The sequence below is a fragment of the Danio aesculapii genome, chromosome 17, assembly GCF_903798145.1.
Source record: "Danio aesculapii chromosome 17, fDanAes4.1, whole genome shotgun sequence".
NCBI classification, from domain to species: domain Eukaryota; kingdom Metazoa; phylum Chordata; class Actinopteri; order Cypriniformes; family Danionidae; genus Danio; species Danio aesculapii.
The window spans coordinates 47,594,096-47,610,747 of NC_079451.1; the positions used below are offsets into that span (position 1 = coordinate 47,594,096).

A 16,652-nucleotide genomic window follows, 5' to 3' on the forward strand; every position below is an offset into this window, starting at 1 on the left:
CAAGAAAACGCGTTTTCAACGAGCTTTGCGTTCTTACACATAATGAAAACGTTAACCGTTTTAAATCAGTTTATCTGCCAGAGAGTAAGTGGCATTCTTACCACAGGCTTTAAACAGTGCGCATGCGTGAAAACTAAATCTATTTACTTGCTTTCTGTTGTGATCAACAGACAATCAACAATAGTCGTTATTTGTTACTGTAGTTTTTCTTAATATTCTGACTCTAAAGAGACATAAACTGAGGTGTTATCATCATGTTCACATGTTTGTTCAACAGCTATGATCTTAGAATTGTATTTTAACGAGAAATTGTATAGAATATTCTGATTTGAGACTGTATTTATTATGTTCTGAAATGTATTTATTATTTTTAATATCAGTTGTTCTTAGTTAAAACAGCGACGTAGTAGGATTGATTGTAAAAGCGTGAGAGAAGCACCTGCAGTGGGACGTTTCTCGTTTCTATTGGCTGCGGGACCTGTCAATCATGTTATGACGTCATGCAGGCATTGTGTTTGAGGAAGCGCCAGGAGAAGCCAACTGCATCAAATACCGCAACATACCTGACTTTATTTTTTATACCAACATCATCGAGGATTTTAATGTAGTTAGAATATACGTTCACAGCGTTTCGGGACGAAAAGGTAGGCTTATGTTTTCTTCCCTTCGTGTTTGTTTGAGTTTCTAGTTTGGACCAACCGTCATTGATCATCTCGTATAATCAATACATGTTCAGTAATGTGATCAGAGTTATATTATGATATAAATGAGTGTTTATGAGGCCTCTATTGATTATTGATTAGCTCTAATAAGTGCGATTCATGACTATGTTATGCACCTGCTCAAGTATCAGAATTAGCTTTTGAACAGCATTTTGTCCTCCAGTGTTTCCTGTATCACTTCCTTATTTTATAAAACACATGTACGTTCAAATATATACTAAACAAATAGTATTTTTTTATATCTAGACAATAATGTGCAAATTCTAACCGTATAGTTAATAATATTATGTGTATATATTTTATTTGGATGTTTTTTGATGTGTAAATCTCTTCTAAATGTATTAATGTGTATTATTTTATCCTTGTCACATGTTTTGAATATGAATAGATTATTAAGTGTATTCTGCTAGTGTCACTCAGCTTCTGTGTGCAGAGGTCTTTTTGTGGAGAAAAATATAACACATATTACTGTACAGGGGTGTAGCGAACATTTTAAAAGTGGGGGGGACGACCGTATGAGATCATTCATTCATATAATTATTAATCACCTGTTTCTAAATGGTCTGTCTCTAAAAGTGAGGGGGACGTACCCCGTCCCCCTCGGTTGCCACTGTATATAATTCATGTTTTTTTTTTTCATTATTTTTTTAAAAATAGTTTTAATTTTTATACTGTCTGTTAATTTTTAGTTAAGTTTTTAGCTGTAGTTGTCATTTTAAGAATTTTTAATGTCATTTGTCATATATTTATGTCACATTTTTAATAATGTTGTTTTGTATTTTTGTCATTTTAATGTTTTTATATCATTTTATATTGAACAAATATAGTACTTTTATACCTAGCCAATAATGTGATTTTTGTTTTACCTAAAAGTCAATAATATTATGTGAAAAAGTTTTATTAGGATATTTTTTGATGTATAAATCTCTTCTAAATATATATTAATGTGTTTGTTATTTTATCCTTGTCACATGTTTTGAATATGAATAGATTATTAAGTGTATTCTGCTAGTGTCACTCAGCTTCTGTGTGCAGAGGTCTTTTTGTGGATAAAAATATAACACATATTACTACTGTATATAATTCATGTATTTTTTAATGCCTATTTCAAAATAGTTTTTATTTTTATATTTTCTGTAAATTTAGTTAAATTTTTAGCAATAGTTGTCATTTTAAGAATTTTTAATGTCATTTGTCATATATTTATGTCACATTTTTAATAATGTTGTTTTTTATATATTGTTTTATATCATTTTATATTGAACAAATATAGTACTTTTATGCCTAGCCAATAATGAGATTTTTGTTTTACCTAAAAGTCAATAATATTATGTGAAAAAGTTTTATTAGGATATTTTTTGTTGCATAAATCTCTCCTAAATATTTTAGTGTATATTAGTGTATATTATTTTGTTCTTGTCACATGTTTTGAAAATTAATAGATCTATCCTGCTAATTTTATTCCGCTTCTGTGTGCAGAGGTTGGTTTAATGGTTAATCCTTTAGCATGACTTGAATTATGCTAGTTAAAATGTTTAACATAGTTAGCATACTTAAAAAAAAAAAAAGAGTCAGAAAAAACATTATTTAAAATAGGGCTGGGCGATTTGGCCTAAAAAAAAAATCACGATTAATTGAACTTTTTAACTCGATTACGATTAATGAGTGATTATTTTAGTTATTTAATAATTTTTTTTGCCCTCATAGTTCACTGACAGGTTTTGTACAGTAAATATGCTCACATATTACAAGTGAGAGATTTTTGAATGAAAGGTGCATTACTTGATTTTAAAATAATTGAAAGAAACACACTATCTGTTATTTATGATTATTTACTGAACATCAACGTTGAACAACTGAAATTAAAACACACATCGCCTATAACAAACTTTTCTTTTGGAATCAAAATTAATTATTTTCAATGTTTTTCATATTAATAGTAGAAAAAAAGCAGTATGTCTTCTAAATAAAATAACTCTTATATTTTATACTCCTATATTTTATACTCCTATATTTTAAACAGTGCATTTCTTGCATCTTCTGTAAGAAAATGTTTTATTTACAAAAATAATTTTATTGTGATGGAAAGTAGGCTGTCTCAAGGCATCTCTGGTGCAGCTTTGTCAGTCGTTTATGTAGTGCAAAGTAACACAATAGTAACAAACAGCAGGGTCACGTGACTTCACACGGTAAGGTGAGTAACTGAAAAGCTTAAATTTGATTGATTATTGATTCTGAATATCAAATTCGATTATTTTTCGATTAATCACCCAGCCCTAATTTAAAATAGTTTTTTGTGGAGAAAAATATATCACACATTATAAAATTCATGTTTTTATGCCTATTTCAAAATCGTTGTTAGTCTTTAGTTACATTTTTAGCAATAGTTGTCATTTTAAGAATTTTTAATGCCATTTGTCATATATTTATGTCACGTTTTTAATAATGTTGTTTTGTATTTTTGTCATTTTAATGTTTTTATATAATTTTATACTTAACAAATATATAATGAGATTTTTTTTCCTTATTTAATCATATTAAGTGAAAAAGTTTTATTAGAATATTTTTTGTTGGATATTACTAAATATTTTAGTGTATATTCTTTTATCCTTGTTACATGTTTTGAATAAGAATATATAACTGAGTATATCCTGCTAATGTTACGCCACTTCTGTGTGCAGAAGTTTAGTTGAGTTAGTCCTGTCGCATGACTTGAATTATGTTAGCTAAAATATTTAACATAGTTAGCATACTTTTAAAGAAGAATCAGAAAAGAATACTGTTCAAAACAGTCTTTTTGTGGAGAAAAATATATTGCATATTATAGAATTATAGTATTTTTTATGCCTATTTCAAAATAGTTTTTATTTTTATATTTTCTGTTGTTAATTTTTAGTTAATATTTTAGCAATAGTTGTCATGTTAAGAATTTTTAATGTCATTTGTCATAGATTTGTGTCACATTTTTAATAATGTTGTTTTGTATTTTTGTCATTTTAATGTTTTTATATAATTTTATACTTAAAAATATAGTATTTTTATACCTAGCCAATAATGAGATTTTGTTTACCTTATATTTAATCATATTATGCGAAAAAGTTTTATTCAAATATTTTTTGTAGTGTAAATCTCTCCTAAATATATAAATGTATATTATTTTATCCTTGTCACATGTTTTAAATATGAATAGATTATTAAGTATATCCTGCTAGTATCACTCCGCTTCTGTGTGCAGAGGTTGGTTTAAAGGTTAGTCCTGTGGCATGACTTGAATTACGCTAGTTAAAATATTTAACATAGTTAGCATTCTTTTTAATAAAAAGGAGTCAGAAAAAACACAATTTAAACAGTCTTTTTGTGGAGAAAAATATATCAAATATTATAGAATTCAAGTATTTTTTTAAGCCTATTTAAAAAAAGTTTTTATTTTTATTTTTTCTGTTGTTAATATTATGTGAAAAAGTTTTATTAGTATATTATTTGTTTGTATAAATCTCTCCTAAATATGTTAGTGTATGTTATTTTATCCTTGTCACATGTTTTGAATATGAATAGATAACTAAGTCTATTCTGCTAATGTTACTCAGCTTCTGTGCAGAGGTTGGTTGAATGGTTAGTCCTGTGGCATGACTTGAATTATGCTAGTTAAAATATTTAACATAGTTAGCATTGTTTAAATTGTGTTTTTTTTTCTGACTCTTTTTTTTAAAGAGTCTTCTTGTGGAGACAAATATATCACATTATAGAATTGATGATTTTTTATGCTTATTTCAAAGTAGTTTTATTATTTTTTCTTGTTAAACTTTTTTTAGTATTAATATTAATCTTTAATATTTTTAATAGTCAATTTTAGATTAATTCAATTTTTTTTTGTCATTTTAAGTAGTTTAAATGTTGTCATGCATTTATCCATTTAAAGTTATTTTTTACTTGTTTAATACTTTAGTTTTGCGTTTTTGTGATTTAATGTTTTTTTAAATATGTCTTTGTTTTAGATTTGGTTAGTAATACGTTTTAGCAGTTTTGCTGTGCTTCATTTGAGTTGTTTCAATACAGGCTAACTATAGGTTACCTAAATGGAAATGAGATGTTTCTTCGTCACTATATTTGTTTATTTAAATTTGAGCTACTTTTGTTCTGTACGTGTCTTGGTCATTTCCATTGTTTTTAAATGACTATTACATTTTAAATTAATTAATTTAGTTATTTTTAAGTAAAGTTTTCAGTGGCTTCTAAGCAAAATAAATATGTTTCAGGATGTATTTCAGGATGCAACATTTTTACATGTAATTAACTACAATAACCCTGGTTGCATGAGCAATATAAGTGTATTTTAGGATGTGTTGGTAATGATTTGTAACAGTCACAAGTTAAACAGCATTATAGACTTTTAAAAGTGTGTGCGTGCGTGTGTGTGCGTGCGTGCGTGCGTGCGTGCGTGCGTGCATGCATGCGTGCGTGTGTGTGTACAGGTTTAGCTAAACTTGTAAGGACTCAATTGTCTTTACTTGCATCAAAACAATTCACTAGTGAGGACATTTCACAAGTCCTCTCTAATTAAAAGTGCTTATTAACAGTCCAGAACATGTTTTTTTTACACTGTAAATCTCAAAAAGCTAAGGTAACTTAAACCATTTGAGGAAACTGATTGCAACAAACCATTTAAGTTCAAAAATTGAGTACTGTGAACTTAATCCATTTAAGTAAACAAAGCAATTCGAGAACAGTAAAACCCAAGAAATGAAGAAAACTCAAACCAACTACTGTAAAACCCAATAAGTTAAGTCAACTTAAAAGATTTGAGGAAACCGATAGCAACAAACCATTTGAGTTAAACTAAACTATATGAGTACTGTGAGCTTACTCCATTTAAGTTGAAGTAATGAGGCAGTGTAGCATCTACACTGTAAAAAGTGATTCGTTTCTTTAAGCGAGTAAACCAATTGCCTTAAAAATAACAAATTGACTTTACAATAATAATGTAAGTAAACCTATTGTAACTTGGAACTGTCAAGTGGACTGAATTTTTATAATTATTCTAATTGTATAATTATGCTAATTAGTTTTTTCCCAGCTTTTTTATATCTAGTAAAATGACATACAGTAAAATAAATCTACTCTTCCAGACTCCAGTGTGTCTTCTAATTCAATACAGGCTATGATTGTAGATCTTATAGACTTAATGACGCACCAAATATGTAATATTGTGACTATTACAGTGTTTATTTGAAAACGGACGTGCTAAAATAAACTGTAAAAAGGGATTAGTTGACTAAAAAAGTAAGCACAATTAGCATAAAAATGTTAAATTATAAAAATTAAGTCGACTTAACAGTTTCAAGTGACAGTAATAAGATACAAACTCAACTTGTTGCTTTTAAGGCAATTGGTTTACTCGCTTTAAGTAACTAATCAGTTTTTACAGTGTGATGATGTGCAGTTGTTTCTGTGAGGGTTTAGCGGTAGGGTAAGTTTATTGACAGTATCATTAACCTGATAGAAAAACAGTGGAAGTCTGTGCAATGTCCTCACTAAGACAGTGAAACAAACCTGAGTTTGTGTGTGTAGTATGTCTCTGTGTGTAAATGAGAAGGACCATGTGGCTACGAACTTGTTCACTTAAACAAGTGCTTCTCTGTCTCCGCTAAACAGCTTTTGTGTGTTCACAGTGCAGAAAGTGAGTGCCACGTGTTCGCCACAGGATGCAGATCAGCGCTTATCTGTGCACTCTCATCGCCTGTAGTGGATTAACTCTATCTGCGCCGACAGCAAACAACAAATCAACCAGCGAAACTCCACCTCTCCTACTAGTGTCATTCGACGGCTTCCGCGCAGACTATCTCAACAAATACTCATTTCCCAACCTCGAAAAGTTCTTCTCTGATGGCATGCTTGTACACGAGCTGACCAATGTGTTCACCACAAAAACCTTTCCCAATCATTACAGCCTGGTCACAGGGCTGTACGCAGAAAGCCACGGGATGCTGGCCAGTATCATGTACGACCCAGTGTCCAAAAAACATTTCTCTATTCGAAACGACAGCGACCCTTTCTGGTGGGACGAAGCCACTCCGATATGGGTGTCCGTAGAGGAGTCTGGATATCATGCAGCGTCCGCTATGTGGCCTGGATCCGATGTCAATATCCAAAACCACACATTAAAATACACATTTCAATATGACTCTAGGGTTAGCTTCAAAGAACGGCTGGGAAACATCACGCAGTGGATGACCACTGATAAATCGCTGAAGTTTGCCTCACTGTATTGGGAAGAGCCGGATTCTAGTGGACACGTATATGGACCGGATAATACGACAGAGATGGCCAGGGTTTTGAAGGAGGTGGATGGACATGTTGGTTATTTAATGGAGGAGCTGGACAGAATGGGATTATGGGGGAAGATAAACGTCATCATCACTAGTGATCATGGTATGGCCCAGTGTTCGGAGGAGCGGATCATTAGGCTGGATGATTGCGTCAGTCCTAGCAGCTACACACTGGTGGATCTCACTCCTGTGGCTGCTATTATACCACTGGAAGGTACTGCTTTCATCATTTATGGGGCTGTTGAGTGCTTGAATCTGATTGGCTGATGAACATTCTAACACAAGTCGCACCCCAAATGACACCCTATACCAGGGGTCACCAAACTTGTTCCCGGAGGGCCGGTGTCCTGCAGATTTTAGCTCCAAGCCTAATCAAACACACCTGAATGAGCTAATCAAGGTCTTACTATGTATTCTTGAAACACCCAGCCAGGTGTGTTGAGGCAAGTTGGAGCTAAACCCTGCAGGGACACCGGCCCTCCAGGACCGAGATTGGTGACCCCTGTCCTATACACTTAATATGCACTTATAAACTCAACCATATATTGTAGAGTAGAGCAGGGTAGGCAAAAGTATTGAGCTTGGTAACAATTGATACTGAATTTTAAAAAATGTCCATTTTCTGCTAACGTTTGAGCGCTGTTGAGCACATTCTTAAACAATGCTGATTGGTTGTTGTTTTCATGTGCTCAACAGAAATGACTGTGATTGGCTGCGAAGGTCATCGGTTCACCACCCTTCACATAATATTAAGCAATAACAAGACTGTCTCAGGTCAACACGCAGCTGTGTGAAAATAAAATGATGGGTGAAATGTAAATTAGGGGGCGGCACAGTGGATCAGTGATTAGCACTGTCGCCTCACTGCAAGAAGGTTGCTGGTTGTTGGTGTGGGTTTCCTCAGGGTGCTACGGTTTCCCCCACAGTCCAAAGACATGCACTCCAAAGAAAGCAGCCAAATATAGAATAAATTGAAATGACTTGCCCTCTGCGCGTCCACAAGAAGGATTCAAGATAAACGTTTTTGATATACAAAAACAAATGACGAGCCCCCACTTTATGTTACAACCCTGGTCTAGGGACAAGGCCGCAACATAAAAGATCACCAGACAAATAAAAACACTTTAATGACCCTTTGGTGGCGGGTTTTTTGTCTTTTTTATTTTTTATCACCCAAAAATGTGAAGCCAAATACCTCGGAGTGGACCCACAGAAAAATAATAAACAAAAAGTACACTCTAACTAAACTTAACAAAATAAAAATACAAAAGCTACCCCTACCTCCCTAACTAGGTATAAAAACAGAAGAAAATATTTATAGAAAGATAAGTGTGGTGTCCAACCCCTTCTGCCTCTTAACGTGTACAATATTCAATATTTACAATCAACAAACAAACTATAAAAAAATAGGAGGGGAAAACACGGACGGATAGACAACACCGAGTCAAAACTTATACACCAACATGGGAAAACCAATCAACGATAACACTTCGCAACAAGAATAATTTTATATCACACCAAACTCAGCAATACGCCAACCAACATTTTTACCCACGCCCGTTTTTCCCTTTTTAAAGGACACCCTGGGTCACTCCATCCAATCCCAGGGCACGTCGTCTGCGTAATTAGGGCACGCCTGCAGATGTAATGAGAGGGAGAGAAAGAGAGACAGACCGCCGATGCAACAGGTGAATTGAATAAATTAAATTGGCCGTAGTGTATGAGTGTAAATGGGTTTTGCCCAGTACTGGGTTGCAGCTGGAAGGGCATCCGCTGCGTAAAACGTATGATGGAATAGTTGGCAGTTCAAACTACTTTGGCGACCTCTGAAACAGAGACTAAGCCGAAGGAAAATTAATAAATTTATAATGTAAATTATGAAATAAAGTGACATTCGCTGTAACAAATATGTAAGAATTAAATGACATACTTATTCTGACCTGGCCTTATTATAATATATAACATAATTAGTTCTTGATCATTCTAAATTGTGGTAATTTTAAAATATTGTAAAAGTTATTTGCTGATTAATGGGTGAATTCTATTGGTTTGAAGGATGGTGGTAAGTTATAAAGATTAAAAATGACAATTGATGCATATTTTGGGGCCAAATTGTAATCTTTCACTAGAGTTTTATTTTTATTAGTCATCAAATGATACTTATTCTAATTGTCCCTGGAAAATGTTTTGCTGAAAGATGAACTATTGTTACACTAAATTATTTTCTCTGGGGCTGCACAGTGGTACAGTCGGTAGCACGTTCGCCTCACAGCAAGAAGGTCACTGATTCGAGCCTCGGCTGGGTCAGTTGGCGTTTCTGTCTGGAGTTTGCATGTTCTCCCTCTGTTCGCGTGGGTTTCCTCTGGGTGCTCCGGTTTCCCCCTCAAGTCCAAAAACATGTGGCATAGGTGAATTGAGTAACCTAAATTGTCCCTATGTATGTGTGTGAATGAGATTGTATGGATGTTTCCCAGTGATGGGTTGCAGCTAGAAGGTCATCCGCTGCATAAAACATATGCTGGATAAGTTGGCGGTTCATTCCGCTGTGGCGACCCCAGATTAATAAAGGGACTAAGCCGAAAAGAAAATGAATGAATGCGTTTTCTCTGTGAATCAATGATGACAGACTTTTTTCTGCCTAGAAAGCAAATAATTAAACATGAGACAATTTGATATACAAAAGAAAAAAATCTGACTGTATTACACTTTGATTGTTGCGGTGCATAACAATCTTTCTCTTGTATGGCATATATGGTGTTTAACATTCAGCACTTTTGAATTGCTTATTACTAAATTTGTATAAATTAAATCGAATCAAATCACTTTTATTGTCACATCATGAGGAGCAAGTGTACTATGATGAGTGAAAAGCTCAGGTGCTGGCTGCCTGGCTCCAGACAGTGCAAAATACCACAACCCTAATCCCAAAAAAATAAATAATATACAATTAGCAATGTTGACAGTAATGCTTAGAAGACAATGTATTGGTTTATACATAGTCAAACTGTTGGTGGAAGATTATTGTTGGCAGTATTGTTTTAATAAATAAGATATTTATGAATAATAATTTATAATAAATAAGATCTACACAAGATTTCTGAATTTAATTGAACACTTATTTTAGGCAATTTATTTTATTTTATTACTTTTATTTATTTTAGAACATACAATTCAAGCAAGAGGGTCCAAAGGTACTGTATATTACAACTTGTATTACATATAGATCTCTCATATAAGGCACCAAAGTGGTTATAAGAAATTAATTTGATAAATAATACTAATAACCAGTAAGGCAACGATTACAGAGAATTGTACAATAAGATAAAATGTAAAAATATAACAATAAAGCAATGCAGTGACTTTGAAAGATGAACAAATCTATAATAATACACATGGTTAGTATGTATGATCATATTCCCAGTTGGTCTAGACTAGGTTTTTCTTAAACCGATTTTATGCAATATTTACTGAGAAATTAAATATATATATATATATATATATATATATATATATATATATATATATATATATATATATATATATATATATATATATATATATATATATATATATATATATATATATATATATATATATATATATATATATATATATATATATATATATGTATTTTTGCATAACACATTATTCACATACAAGTTCTGCTCTTGATAATACTCTTCTCATGATCTTTTATTGTGCAGTATGTGTCATTACTAGGCATGGGCCGGTATAAGATTCTGACGGTATGATAACCTTGGATAAAAATATCACGGATTCACGGTTTCGCAGGATTGTGATCTACTTTTTTTGTGAACACTTTTTTCCCTTTTAAACACAGTATATTTTATTTTTTGAAAAACATTAAAACAAGTAATTTGGAGCAGTAAACATGTCAGGCTAAATAATTCAAATGGATCATTGACTTGTGCTGTTTTCATTTATTTTAAAACAGAATTTTTAATACAATTTAAAATGGCATCTTTGGATATTTTTATCTGCTAGGGGTACTGTTGTCCTAAAAAAAAAAAAGCAAATACAAAAATCGTACACATACCTTGGGTACGGTATTGCAGAAAATTTTGACTGTTTTAAAACACTTTAGCAAACCGCGGTATACCTTTAAAACGGTTATCGTCCCATCCCTAGTCATTACTACATTTACATTTAGTCATTTAGCAGACGCTTTTATCCAAAGCGACTTACAAATGAGGACAAGGAAGCAATTTACACAACTATAAGAGCAGAAGTGAACAAGTGCTATAGACAAGTTTCAGGTGTGTACAGTCTAAGAAGCAAAGCATTAGTAATGTAAGTGTTTATTTTTTATTTTTTTACTAGGCCTGTCACAATAATCACTATATTGACTGACTGTGCAATACTTGGAGAAGACCTCTATAATTTTTGCCATATATATTTATAAATTCACAAATAGCATTAAAGTCATTATACAATTACATTTACAATATACCTCACCGGTCTCAGGGTTTATAATAGGACATTTACCTAATAGGACATTTAATAGTATATATAATAGGACAAGTGTTTATGGCTATTAACATTATTATGCTGTTATATCATTATATAATCAGTGGCATAAAATGACCTCAAAATGGCAATACAGGGTGCCCGCTGGATCTTAAAAAGTCTTAAAATGTCAAAACCTAAATTTTGGGCCTTTAATCGGCAGCTAGCTCTCTGCAACTCTCACATGGTCACCCACTGTAGCTAAGCAGGGCTGGGCCCGGTCAGTACCTGGATGGAAGATAACGTGGGAAAGCTGGGTTGCTGCTGGAAGTGGTGTTAGTGAGACCAGCAGGTGGTGCCCAACCTGTGATCTTTGTGGGTCCCCAGTATAGTGAAGGAGACTCTATAGTGCTCAGTGAGCACCGTCTTTCGGGTGAGACGTTAAACTGAGGTCCCGACTCTCTGTGGTCATTAAAAATCCCAGGATGTCCTTCGAAAAAGAGTAGGGGTTTAACCCCGGCTTCCTGGCCAAATTTGCCCACTGGCCTCTGTCCATCATGGCCTCCTAACCATTCCCATACCATAATTGGCTTCATCACTCTCCTCTCCACCAGTCAGCTTGTGTGTGGTGTGCTGTCTGGCGCAATATGGCTGCCGTCATGTCATCCACGTGGATGCTGCACACTGGTGGTGGTTGAGGAAATTCCCCCCAAAAGAAAAAAATTGTGTGAAGCGCTTTGAGTGTCTAGAAAAGCGCTATATAAGTGTAAGGAATTATTAATAATTATTATTATTATTATTAAAATGTCTTAACTTTACTAAAATATTCTTTTGTAGGTCTTAAATCATTTTAACAGGTCTTAACTGCTTTGTCCATGTAAAGCTACTCAATTGGGTCAACATCCATCCAACCACCAACAATACATCTCAATAAATTCTTATTTTTTAATATTTTCTTTTATAGTTTTTTTATTGCACAGAGATACCATTCACAGTAAATGTAGAAATCTTTACAGGAAATCCCCATTTAAATTGCATAGTCAGGGAAAGAAAACTACAAGCAGTTATATGATTTCTCATGATAATACCGGGGCATTAGAAAAAAAAAAATTGGTGTTTTACCCTGTAAAAGTCTACAATTTTATTCTTAACAGTCTTCAAGGGGTCTTAAAAAGTCTTCAATTTGACGTGATGAAACCTGCAGTAACCCTGAAGTAATATCGCTTATTGCAGCAATTTCTGTGATAATATATTACGGCTGGGCCGATAAACGATATTACTGTATATTGAATCATGATCAAATTTATGTCAATAACAGTGATAAGCTTAAGACTTTTTACTCTATATTGATCACACAATCACACAGCAGAAATGTGCAACAATGGGAATCTAAAACTGTTGATATTAGAGAAGTACCAAATTTTCAGCCACTGAAAATTTATCAGGCAAAAATGTGTTATGGCATTTAATGGACCCTCTGTTTTTTTGTGGCTTCAGTCATGGGATACTTCTAAATCTGGTAGCATTAACAACTTATATGGAAATATATATTGCTATTGTTCAATATGGAAAATAATTATCGAGAATGCAGTTTTGCCGTATCTCCCTACAATATATTGCACAACTCAAAAATTCCTTATCATGACAGGCCTAGTCATTAATCGTATACTCATATACTTTTCTCATATTTCTTTCTTTCCTAATTCACAGATAAAACGACTGTATACAAAAACCTGTCCAGCTGTCATGTTCACATGAAGGCGTACATGAAGAATGATGTTCCCGATAGGCTGCACTATAAAAACAATGAAAGGATTCAGCCAATCATTTTAGTGGCGGATGAAGGCTGGACGATTGTCAAAAATGGCAGACTTCCACGATGTAAGTCTTTATTAAAGGTCTAATGTTCCAAATCATTTCATTTTGTTTAATGAATCTTTCCATGTTAAAAAGATTTAGTAATTAATATTCTTCTCAGAATTAATTGATTAATTGTCTCTGCATAATCAAATGTGCTTTAAAAGAAGGCACTTTCAGCCAGAAGGCGCAGAGAAGGTATTATTTTTGTCATTGCACTTTTAAAGAGGCCGTTATGATGCTGTCCTAAAATATTTTGTTATTGTATGTTCTAGAATAGGTTATGTAAAAAAAAAAAATCTCATTGTAGCAGCTCTGTTTCCATTCTGTCTGAAACGCTGTGCTTGAGTTCTGGGTTCTACAAAGCCCCGCCTTCTGAAAGTTCTGAAGTGCTCTGATTGTCCAGCTCACTGAGTGTATTGTGACTGGCTAATCACTTCAAGAGCCCTATCATACACTCAGCACAATAAGGCGCAAGATGTTTTTTAGGCGCAAGACTATTTTCAGACCAACGCAACTGTAATTTTTACGTTTTGCGCCACATTGTTTAAATGGCAAATCCATTTGCACCACTTTGTGAACTCATGGGTGTGCTGGTCTAAAAAGGAGGTGTGTCCTCCATGCCTTCATGTCGTGGGGCTTTTTTCAGTTTATTCATGACAGTTTGTATAATGTTGTTATTTGTTATTATTAGCAATATTAATTATTATATGCATATTTATATTTGATTTAATAAAAACAAGTTTAGATTTGTCTACCTGTTGGGTTTTGGTGACGTCTGCATCACCATATGTGGCAAAAGAATAGGACTTGTGTTTGGAAATAACTTATTGTTTTGACCACACTTCATTATTATTGTTCATTTATTCCTTTGCTGTAAATTAGAAATGAATTTAGAACTAGTTTTGAAACAAATCTTTGCGCTTAACAAAGGAAATTTAAATATGTAGGCTAATGGATGTCTTCAGTGGAGTGTGCACAACACCATTTCCTTAATCCACGAATATAAAGCAGTAAAGTGTAAAAGTACAGTAAAGAGAAAGTAAGAGGCCGATTGGAGGAGGCTCGTTCTTTATCCTGGTGCTGCAGATGTTGTTTAACTGTTTTCACGCTAGTGAAGCGTTCAGTCTTTCCACTTACAAAGTTTTTCCACGTAAATAGCAAATGCGCCACGGCGCGACGCAACTGTCTCTTAAAGGGAATGGGAGAGTCTCTGATTGCTTTAATACACATTATGCTCAAAGCACACCCATAACTCATTAAGAGAATAAGCACAAACCTATTAGACCATGCGCTGGGGCACAGACCATATTTTATCAAAAGTGGATACACCCTTAATGCTTTTGCGCCATGCGCTTTAGACTTTGCGCCTAGAATTATCCATTTAAGATTTAAAATTGTGATGTTTTTAGCATAATTTCTGGACTTTAATCAGATCAATGCATTTTAGGCATGTATCAATTAATTTTCTCTATCAGGAGCACTTTTAGCTTAGCTTAGCATAGATTATTGAGCCGGATTAGACCATTAGCATCTCGCTAAAAGCAACCAAAGAGTTTCTGTAATTTTCCTTTAAAGCTTGACTCTTCTGTAGTTTCTAACTATAATTTTACCTGTTGCAATCATGGAATGGCCTTGATTTTTACACTGGAACAAGTTAAACTTTAAATAGGACACTTATCAAACCTTTTAGACGTCATTTTTGAATGAGATGCTAATGGTCTAATCGGTTCAATGAAGCTAAGCTGAGCTAAAAATGCTGCCGCCAAAACCAGAGATCAGCTAAATGGATTCAAAAATGCTAAAACTCACCAGCCTTTCTTTACTACCAGTACCTTAACTTTCTTGTCTTTTGCAGTGGGAGATCATGGCTATGACAACACGCTTCCCAGCATGCACCCTTTCCTGGCCGCCCATGGTCCTGCATTTCGTAAAGGTTATAAGATGTCGAGTTTTAACAGCGTGGATCTTTATCCACTCATGTGTCATCTCATCGGGATCCCTCCAAAGGCCAACAATGGCAGCTTCGCTCACGTTCGCTGTACGCTAGTCAACGAACAGTGCGGAGAGCTAGCGTTAGCAGTGGGCCTCGTCATGGGGGTATTAATAATCCTGACCACCTTCACATGTCTATTCAAGCTGATGAAGAACAGGAATGTTTCTTCTCCACGTCCGTTCGCCCGCTTGCAGTTGGATGATGATGGCGATGACGAACCTTTACTTGAATGAATTGACTTATTAGACGCAGGTACTGTTTTTAATTGTGAGTTTGTTAAAGCACATGTCAAATATTAAAGGGATAGTTCACACAAACATTTTTAAAAAAGTCAGGTTTTGATGGTTAAGTGCTAACTTTATGCACAGATCAGCTGTTCTTTTAGATGCGGAAATAGTGCAGAGGTGACAATCATATTGAAGCTGTAAGGGAGAAATTGAACCTGTAGAGCCAGTAAAATACACTGAATTCATAAAAGTGATTGGTCATCATTAGTACTGTACCAAATAATATGATACAGACATTATAAACAGGTGTTGAGTTAGAATACTTTACATGTCTTAGCTTTAAAATGTTTAGTGCTTAATCATCTTAACCAGGTTACGAGTTAATTCATATGGAAGCTTATTTGCACCATGGAATTTAAAATATAGATATAGCTATTGAAATAAACCTGCATTTCAGAAGATGTGTCTAGATTGTGAGATGATAACTTGCTTTTTAAAAGTTGGTATCTTACAATTTTGAGTTGATATTTCTTATTTGTGACATTATGTCTTCTATTTCAAATGTTATGTCTTGCATTTTGGACCTTGCGTCTAACAATTCAGGATTAATTTTTTTTACCAAAGATAGGACTTTTTTGACATCTTGCAGTTTGGACTTCATAACATGCAATTCACACTTTACGTCTCGCAATTCACACTTTACGTCTCGCAATTCTCACTTTACGTCTCGCAATTCACACTTTACGTCTCGCAATTCTCACTTTACGTCTCGCAATTCACACTTTACGTCTCGCAATTCTCACTTTACGTCTCGCAATTCACACTTTACGTCTCGCAATTCTCACTTTACGTCTCGCAATTCACACTTTGTCTCACAATTCACACTTTGTCTCACAATTCACACTTTACATCTTGCAATTTTCACTTTACGTCTCGCAATTCACACTTAGTCTCACAATTCACACTTTACGTCTCGCAATTCACACATTGTCTCACAATTCACACTTTACATCTCGCAATTTTCACTTTACGTCTCGCAATTCACACTTTTTCTCAA

At 33.9% G+C, this 16,652-nt stretch overlaps 1 protein-coding gene across 1 annotated transcript; it reads left to right on the forward strand.

Annotated features, from left to right (window-relative positions):
- The first annotated feature begins 514 nt into the window (after window positions 1-514).
- On the forward strand, window positions 515-16,072 carry enpp4 (ectonucleotide pyrophosphatase/phosphodiesterase 4). Its single transcript, XM_056477035.1, has 4 exons — window positions 515-644; window positions 6,392-7,262; window positions 13,226-13,396; window positions 15,231-16,072. The coding sequence occupies exons 2-4, from the start codon at window positions 6,425-6,427 to the stop codon at window positions 15,599-15,601; spliced, it is 1,380 nt and encodes a 459-aa protein (XP_056333010.1). The 5' UTR covers window positions 515-644; window positions 6,392-6,424; the 3' UTR covers window positions 15,602-16,072.
- The last annotated feature ends 580 nt before the right edge of the window (window positions 16,073-16,652 follow it).

Excerpts from the sequence above, each read along its gene's own strand:
- enpp4 (XM_056477035.1), top strand. The coding sequence starts at position 6,425 with ATGCAGATCAGCGCTTATCTGTGCACTCTCATCGCCTGTAGTGGATTA. Across the intron at positions 7,263-13,225 it reads TGCTATTATACCACTGGAAG|ATAAAACGACTGTATACAAA; the intron begins GTACTGCTTTCA and ends CCTAATTCACAG. Across the intron at positions 13,397-15,230 it reads AAATGGCAGACTTCCACGAT|TGGGAGATCATGGCTATGAC; the intron begins GTAAGTCTTTAT and ends TGTCTTTTGCAG.